Genomic DNA, 9,398 nt, shown 5'->3' with positions numbered 1-9,398 from the left:
GTGGGAAATGGAGACCTAGGCTTGCAAGCTCGAGGACCTCCTCCTGGAGGGAAGTTTGGCGATTAGGATTGGGATGTCTTCCCATCTCGCATATTTGTGGATTCCCGAGTCATCGGTGGACTCACCTTTACCCAAGAGACCACAAGCTCAGAGCATATCCTCGTGGAGGAGGTAAGTGAGAGACAGTCAACTGTAAGGAAGCTTTAGAATCGTTTCCATGTGGTCTTCATAGCCTTGGTTGGCACTGGTCGGTGGTAGTTGGCTGCAGGCAAGAGTTGAGTGAGCATTTCAAGCTCAAAAATCAAAGAAAAAGAGAATAAAAAATGAACATGGCAAAATACTTACGAATTTATTGGAAGGAGTAGAACTAAGAAGGAGTGAGCCCATCTGTCCAAAAGAAGATTGTTTTGAAATTTGGAGGGTGATTAGGAATGTCTTCAAATAAGCGCTTCTCCTTCTGATAGCTCGACAGGTAGTAAAACCCATCTCTGCCATGAGCTCGGGAAGGATTACTCTTGAAGCAGAAGAGATATAGGGTCTCATGTGCTGAAGGCCCATCCCACTTCATTTCATGGTACAGCGACCTCAGAGCAGCCAAGACTCTGTAGGAGTTGGTTTAGAGCTGGAAAGGGGCAATGCCAGCGTAGTCCAGGAAACTTCAAAAATAATCCCTTAGGGGCAGTAAGGACCCAGCTCGCATATGCTCACGACTCCAGGTCACGAGCTTAATCTTCCTATCAGGATTATTGTCCCCGAGAGCATAGCAACTCCTCTCGTTGGAGGTTGCAGGCCAACACATCAGCTTGCCGCATAACTTTAACCTATGAAAAGCCAGCAATTCAGATATATGCCTGAAGGGGGTCACGGAGCTCCGATAATGCTCAACCTCGAAGAAAATGTCCTCTGAGGTTGGAATAAAAAGGGCCTTAGAGGTAGCAGGTTGGGTCGAAGCACTCTCCATGAGGCTAAATGAAATCTCACCTAGAGAGAAGGCTACAATAACCCTACAGTTGGGATCTAAAGGGATTGGATGGATCTTGGGGTTGGGATCCAGGTAGACAAAAAATCGAAGCCTCTTCCTTTTTCCCTCTTCGACCTCGTCAATTTGGCATCGAAAGTGAGCTCGGATGTCCTCTTGTTCGAGTTTTTCCTTGTACTCATGGATTAGTCGTTGGTTTTGGGTAAGCAGTGATTCAGGTCAAGGAGATGGTGGGTGGTAAGGAATGGTAGGCTCGGACCCCCACCAAATCTCTTAAGACTGCGACATCTAACAAGAAAGAAAAAGGTGAGGGCTGACAATTTTAAAGAGTGGAAAAGTTAAGATCTTGATAACTCGAGTTTGCAAGCTTGAGATAACGAGATCGCCTTAATCGATCCTGAAGGCTCAAAAATGGAGAGATTAACTCAAATGCCAACACCAAACTATTATAAAGTTCGGGGCATCGAGGGTGCACCCACACGAGAGTGCGGCAGTTATTGTCAGTTTAAAAGTATCCCAGGTTTCTAGGAAAAAAGTGGACAGTTACCCAAAAAGGAGATACTATTGGGATTCGTGAATCGAAACCCTAATCCAAAACCTTTTTTTTCTTAAGCTACATGCAAGCCATATCCTAATATCCCACACCAGAAAAAGGTTCCGTTTTTATTTGTTTTTACCAAAATTTTTGCCTAGAGTTTGTTTCTGAACAACACTTGCCTATACAAATAAAAAACTCCCATTTATAGATAAGATTTCAATAATACAACAAGAACCAAGAAAATTTTTCTCATGCATGAAAAACTAAAAGAATGGTACACAAAGAAAGCAAGGTTCAGAAAACTTACACAAAGTCCGTCGTGGAAACGAGTGGATTGTCTACTGGAGAAGAGGAAGTAGAAACGATCCCACTGAGCTGAAAGTGTTGAGGTTGCGTTGTTTCTATGGTTTGGAGAACATGCAAAGAAAATTCTGGTTCGTGTTTGCTTCTGGTTCGTATTTTCTTTTTTCTGAAGGTGAAAATGCCAAAGTAAAAAATAATGGGGAGGAAGGGAGTATATATATAGGCAAAAGAAATGTCAAAGGTTGGGTAGTTTTGAACCCTTGATTTGAGTTAAAATATGATCCAAAGGACCACGTTTAATTCCAAAAAAACTGGTGGCAAAAAGGGAATAGAAAGGACGTGTGTAGATAAGAGGGTACTCGAGTACTCTCGATGAGCAATCCCCTAGTGATGCGTGTCCACACTTGAGTGTGGTAGATAGGCACATTTTTCGAAGGTGAAGTTCAAAAGTTTCCTTCTCAGAGGATTCGAACCAACACTTTTGAGGGGGCAAAATGTTACACCCCAATTTCGATAATAAAAGGAATAGCCTCGAAATGTCAGCTCGAAATTGTTAGGCTCAAAATAGTTAAACTCGAAATAGTTAAGCCCGTGTAAACGGATGCTAGCAAAACACTTGTGCGAATTATTAAATGGTTCCAGATCTATTACTAGCACTTGAGCATGAGTTGCATCGTTCGAGCCTGAGTTCCAGGCTCGAAGGCACCGACCTTCTCCGAGGAACATGCTCGATGAACTTACCAGATGAGGAGAAGGTTACAACTGGAATGGTGAGCTCGAAGCCTGGACCAGTCTCAAAAGCACGCCAGAAATACGATCGAGCTCAACAACACGTTTTGCACAAGGGATGCTGTTAGGAAATCCCTATTACGTGGGGATTCGTTATTATCAGTTATTAAATCCTTATTGTCATGGGATATTATGTAATCAAGGCATTTATTATATTTATTTCAAATTAATATGATTGATTGTAACTTTCCTGAATCAGAGGAAGATATCTCATGACCAGGTCTATAAATAGTCTAGTCTGATTCATTTGTAGACACGCACAAATTGTACTGGAGAGCCAAATTGCTTTTTGAAAAAAGCTTTGAGAGAGTAGTGAGTAATAATAGTGACTCGTGGACTAGGCAAATTTTAACTGCTGAACTACATAAAAAGACTTTTTAATCCTTCTATCTTTTTTGTATCTGTGTTTAGTGCTCTTCATATCTGAGTTGACGAAAAAAATGGCGTCCACAGTTTGGTGCTTTCATTGAGAGCATTAAGCAAATATTTGTATTTTTTAATCAAAAACCTCATGCATATCATCAATGGTCACTACGAAAAATCTTGGAACTGGTGGACAACCATTGCCACAATTCCTTAAGGAACGAACTCCTTAGACTAAGAACTACCCGCGAAGGCTTGGGAAGCAGCCCATGGAAGATCAAAGCCCCGATGAGGGAAGTGCATCATCCGCCTCCAGGGGCAACCTGCTCCAACCCCCAGGCCCGACGAGGATTTATACTATAATCCCAAAAGGTACGTGCCCATTGTGGAATTGGAGAATCGCAGATTGCGCGACCAGCTGGCTAAAGCCACACGGCGAAATGAGGAATTGGATAGGCAAACCGCTAAAGTATAGGCACCACCTCGGAGGACCAGAGAGCGTACTCGCGAGAGTACGGCTGCCATAATGGCTGAACAAAGGGCTACACAGGCCCAACCGAGGCTCAGGACAAATGTTGGCAATAGTCGTCCTGGGAGAAATACTCAAAATGTTGCTAGGGGCAACCCTACGGTGAATGTAACTTCCCTGAATCAGAGGAAGATATTCTCATGACCAGGTCTATAAATAGCCTAGTCTGATTCATTTGTAGACACGCACAAATTGTACTGGAGAATACTCTGCCAAATTGCTTTTTGAAAAAGCTTTGAGAGAGTAGTGAGTAATAATAGTGACTCATGGACTATGCATATTTTAACTGTTGAACCACGTAAAATGACTTTGAATCCTTCTATTTTTTATGCATTTGTATTTAGTGCTCTTCATATCTAAGTTGACAAAAAACGACGTCAACATCGTGCTTAGACCAAAGGTAAGAAACCTACACCCAATACGTGAAATATGTGATTAGGGCTTGGCCCGGTTTTAAATTTCGATTTAATTAGGGCTTGGAACCCTTTGAATGAGCATGATTATGATTATGCATGTGATTGCTTGATTAAGCATGCGTGAATACTCTATAAGTGAATAATTGTTAAGTGATGTATGCTTGTTTGCATTATCTGATTGAAAAGCATTGACTTATAAGTCAAGGGCGGCAATAGCGCACTGAGCGCTGGTCGATATAGTTAGGCTTAACCATGAGTGTGATATATGCTTAACTGACCCTATGGTCATTGGAAAATTAAAGCGCCAGGTACGCTGAGCCGGCTCTAAGGCTTATTAAATAGAGGATAGGGCAGTGGGCCCCGGGGTGACTTTATAGTCCCATATCCTAAGGAAACGGGCCCCGGTATGACTTATTAGTCATTTGTTTAGGGCAGCGGCCCCAGGGTGACTCTATGTTCACGTATTTAGGGCAACGACCCCCAGTGTGACACTGTAGTCACTTACATGAATAGAATGCATGCATGAGTAGGGATTTTACTGCTAGGCATGCTTATTATGATTTTGTGATATGTTATTAACTACTTATGAGTATGTTTAAGTTTTCTTGTTGAGCCTCGGCTCACAGGTGCTTTGTGGTGCAGGTAAGGGGAAAGGGAAGCTGGACCAACCATGAGTTAGAGAGCTTCGGTGGCGACATGTACATATGCAGCTGCTTGACCACCACGGCCGGGAGTTTCTCAGAGGAACTAGGTTTAAACCCTATTTTTCTGCTTAGGTCAGCTGGTTGTAACTTTTGAAATGTAATTAGCCTTTTAAATGTTATTTTGGGATCCTGTGTATGAACATAAACATCTTATTGAAATGTTTACCCTTTTTGACCAAAAAATTTAACCCTAAACCATAAATCACGTTTATGTCCAAGAGAATCGTTTAGAGAGTCTAACACTATTTTAAACACACAGTGTAACGATCTTGGCTATCCAGGGCATTACAAACCTGGTCGGTTACTGGCTTGTAAGGCCATCACCTGCTGGCCATCTTCGTCCTTGCAGGCTCCTCCTTAAAGCGCTTTATTTACACTTTAAGGGTCTCCAAAGGCCCTTGCTTGATGATGGCCAAATCATTGACCTCGAAGTGCACCTTCCGAACAACTATAAATGGTCTTTAGAAAGCGACAGATAGTTGGTGCCAGGAATGGTTTGCTCCAGGCTGATGCTTCTTGAACCATTCATCTACAGGTCCCGTCAAGCTTAATGTGAAGACGTGGCATCTTGTGTCCTCGGAGACGTGGTGCACCTACATCAATCTGTTGAACTTTGATAGAAGTTTGGAGGGGTCTGTGATCCGCTATAGGGAGTAATGTCTGGCATCTTGAAGCCTCGAGGCAACGGGGCTTCGACAATGTGCGGGGCACACGACTCCCCATCTTCATCCTCGAAGTCGAAGTCTTGACCCTACCTCCTGGGCATCTTCAGCATGATTTCCTTCAAACTCTCCAACTCCGCGCCGAGAGGGTTGTTATTGGCACTCTGTGCCGCATATGCCCCCTGTTCGAGCATGACTTCCCTCCTCCGAGCATTGAGATTGTCTTGGAGGTGTGGTTGTGGTTTTCTCCAGGGGAGGTCCTCTCCTACGAGCATTCAAGTTATATCACAAGTCTTGCTACGCTTCTCGGCGACAGTCATCCTCGGGGAATCCTACTTCTATTTCCTCTTCTTAGTTGACGTATTCATTGTTACCGATACACTTATTATGTGTCCTCGGTTTATGGAGACTTCTCTTTTATTGGCTCCTTGCCTGGGGTTTCCCCGGGACTGGCAAGGTATTGAGGGAACTCCTCCTCCAGGCCTGACCCAATATGTCGTAGCGTACCTAGGCAGAAGTCCATGGGCTCCACAGACATTGTTGGCCTGGTTGTTCCCCTGGGCCCCTGAATGTCAAGGTCATTAGCCCTCCTTGGGATGTCGATGGGCTCGAAAGCCCAACGAATCTTTTTTCTCTTCTTGGAAGGCTCAACCTTCTCCTTCCCATGAGCTTGAAGCGCAGGTGGTGTTCTAGCTGGGTGCATAGGTGGCACGCTAGTTGGCTCCCCTTGCACCATGTTAGTGGGGTGCACAAGAGGCACGCCCGCTGGTTGGACAAGTGGCACTCTAGCTGGGTGCGCAGGTGGCATGCCAACTGGCTGCCTAGGTGGTACTTTACCATGAGAGTCCAATTGCAACCCTTGAGCCGCCAAAGTGTCCTTCATGGTGTTAACCACCTCTTGTAAGACGACGATACTACCCTCTTGAACCTCTATTTTCTGTTCTTGGGAGGCAACTTGGCTTTTAAGGACCACCACTTTTGGTGGCTCCTCCACGTGGAACGACTGGGAGTACTCATTCTCATAGTAGTCGTCTCTGCCCTCACCATCATAGCCCTCGTTTTCGTCATAACCATCGTAGTGGCCCACCTCCGGATCAGCTGGTGGAGGTGGTCAGCCCGACTCTCCTCCCACAGCGGCGGTGGAATGAGAAATTTCTTCTAGTGTTCACCATGGTTGTGACTCGAAGCTTTCTTCAAGCTCTCAATGAAAGCACCAAATTGTTGACTAGCTTTTTCGCTAACAACTAATTGAAATAATGCTCAAAGAAATAAATGGAGACAGAGATTTACGTGGTTCAGGCTATTAATTAACCATAGTCCACGAGTCATTTGTATTAGTATGACAAAAGCTTGGAGGTTTCAAATTTCTATGGAGTTTCAGGCATCGTTTTGGCAATGCTCTTAATACAAAAAATTTGGGATCTATTGCAATGTGTGCCCTAGCCCTATTTATAGATGGTTAAGGGCAATTAATTCTCTAATGAGGAGTAATTACAATTATTCTCCCTTAATGGAGTATTAAATGAACAATAGGTAATGCATTCCATCAATTAATATGCTGGTGGGCCCAGTCGTATCACAGTGGGCCCAATTACTAGGTTTCAACCCACTACTTTTTGGGGTAGCATGTCCCTAACAGTGTTAGGGGGTAGTTGCATATTTTCCCATGTCAAGCGGCGTCGTGAGACATCATGTTTGTCACTTGTACGGACTCGACACCACAGTTCGTGCAACAATAAAATGCCAAACGACTGCTTGTGGTCCAAGGTCGTTGTGCTTGACACCTGGCAATCTACTCCAGGCCCGGAGGAGGAATCTCACAGGCCTGGAGGACTTGACTGAAGGAGATGTGATTTGGAGAGGACATTCTGCATGTGGTTCTCAGGAAGTAGCCTTCCTCGAGGACATACTTCTCCGGTAGTGGTGATCAGGGAACAAAAGGCAAGACTTTCCTTCGGGGTTCTCTAGGCAAGCCCTAAGAGGTTTAGTCAGCTTCTGTGATGACTTAATTACTCTTAATGCATGCCACGTGTCACTGGGTGAAAACACAAGCAACAATTTCTTTGTTTAAATTATAAAGTGAGATATTTTTATATATTTTTTTAACAATACTTTACACAAAATTATATTAAAAATAATTATTAGAATTTGAATACTTACTAATAAATGCTCAAATTTTTAACTCACAAATCTTAAAATAAATTAATATATTTTTAATTCTATATTTTAGAATTATAAAATTATAAACATAGTGAAAAACAATAGACTTTTATTATCATTTTTATTTATATATAATTGACAAATAAAAATTTATTATCATTATTAATGTTAAAATATCAAGCTTTTCATCATGTCTTGCTTTCGAACTAGCTTGTCTGTGCTTTCGTGTCATGTCTTCGGGCTTATCGTGTCATGCCGTGCTAAGGCCTATGTCATACCGTGTCGTGCTAATTTTCAACTTCGTGCCATGTCGTGTCTGGCCCAAGCTCATATTTTTTTGTGTTGTTTCGTTCTCATGTCTCTCGTGCTCATGCCAGTTACATGCCATGTTGAAAGCCCGACACGTATACTAATTATAACTATTGTATACTTTTTTATGTTTTCTTAATAAAGAGATAGTATGCTAAAAAAAATAAAGAGATAGTAGTTTTGTTAAATGTATATATTTATATATTAAATAAATAATTTTAAAAACTTAGCTTCGAGAGGGTTTAAGGGTTTAAGCAAATCCATGGAGCCACAATTTCCTTCCCTCTCCCAACGACTACCAGCGGCCCTGACTCGTCAATATCATTCTTATTAAACTCACCCATTCACACTGATTCCCGCGAGTGTAACTCGTCTAGGACATCCGCCAAACCGACCATGTCCGATTCAGACTCTAAAGCCTCCGGATCCAAAACCCTAGAAAATTCACCGCAGCCTTCGGATCGCCCAATCGACGCGGAGCCCCAAGAGGGGGAAAAGACTCGAGAGGATCCGGGCTACTCAGAGAATGCAAGCTCCGACAGTGGAGGAGGAGAAAGAGATGAGAAAGGAGGAGAGAACGGCGACGAGGGGGAGGGGGAGGAAGAAGGTGAGTGTGGATTCTGTCTGTTCATGAAAGGAGGTGGTTGCAGAGAGAGCTTCATCGCTTGGGAGAATTGCATCGAAGAGGCCGAGAAGAACAAGGAGGACATTGTGGAGAAGTGCTTCCAGGTGACTGGCGACTTGAAGAAGTGTATGGAGGCTCACGCCGATTACTACGAGCCAATTTTGAGGGCAGAGAAGGCGGCGGAGGAGGAGGCCATCAAGGAATTGGAAAAAGAAGCAGCGGCAAATGATTCAGAACAGAATGTGGCTGTGCCTGAGCCTTCAGATTCCGATTCGGACAATTCCCAAGGCATTTCTGCTGAGAAGCATGACGGGTAGTCTGGTTTGTTCATTTTCAATTACAGAATACAGATTATTGTTTTAGAATTTAAGAGGTAGTAAAATTGAGAGGAGGCCTTTTGCTAATTTGATGGCCTTCGAATTTTGCGGATGCAAAAGAAAAAAAAAACAGGGTTTAGAGGCCTTACAGGCCGAGAAAGGAATAAAGAATTAAGCTTTAATTGGATTCACTTGTCAAATAATTGGATACTGGAAGTTTTTGTTTGATTAAACATTGACGACCAATACTTTTTTTATCTGTAAACTGTTTATGTTATTATACAACTTAATTTGATATTGATCTTGAAATTTATATTACTACTGCAATGTTATTTTGTTCTTTGAATTATAATATTTTCTGAATTTTGTGATATTTGAGATAGATTTTGTATTAAACATTAAAGTCCTGCTTGAATACTAATCCTTTATAGTTTTGTAAAATCGTGATCTTTTGGAAGAACCAAATCTTATGGGCTGTCATAGTTTGTTTAATATATTGCATTTGATTTGTGTTTTTGCTGTTCTTTATGTGTGGACCAAATTGGGTTATAGGGTTGTAGACTTTGGCTTGTCTTGAACCTATTGTAGATTGTCTTTAATGGTGGAGTGCTAGTAGAACTCTTTTTCTTACTATTTATACTCAATGACATGGGAATCTTATTACAGATAAAACTAAAAACAAACTTATATTAGGATATTAGCAT

The 9,398-nt window shown here is 42.4% G+C and overlaps 1 protein-coding gene across 1 annotated transcript; it reads left to right on the top strand.

The window, feature by feature from the left end:
- The first annotated feature begins 7,983 nt into the window (after positions 1 to 7,983).
- On the top strand, positions 7,984 to 9,012 carry LOC133823008 (uncharacterized). Its single transcript, XM_062255562.1, has one exon. It carries the CDS (start codon positions 8,149 to 8,151, stop codon positions 8,692 to 8,694), a length of 546 nt encoding a protein of 181 aa, XP_062111546.1. The 5' UTR covers positions 7,984 to 8,148; the 3' UTR covers positions 8,695 to 9,012.
- Positions 9,013 to 9,398: the final 386 nt, after the last annotated feature.

This window comes from Humulus lupulus, chromosome 3, assembly GCF_963169125.1.
Source record: "Humulus lupulus chromosome 3, drHumLupu1.1, whole genome shotgun sequence".
Lineage (NCBI taxonomy): Eukaryota > Viridiplantae > Streptophyta > Magnoliopsida > Rosales > Cannabaceae > Humulus > Humulus lupulus.
This window is presented reverse-complemented; position numbering and strand designations above follow the sequence as displayed.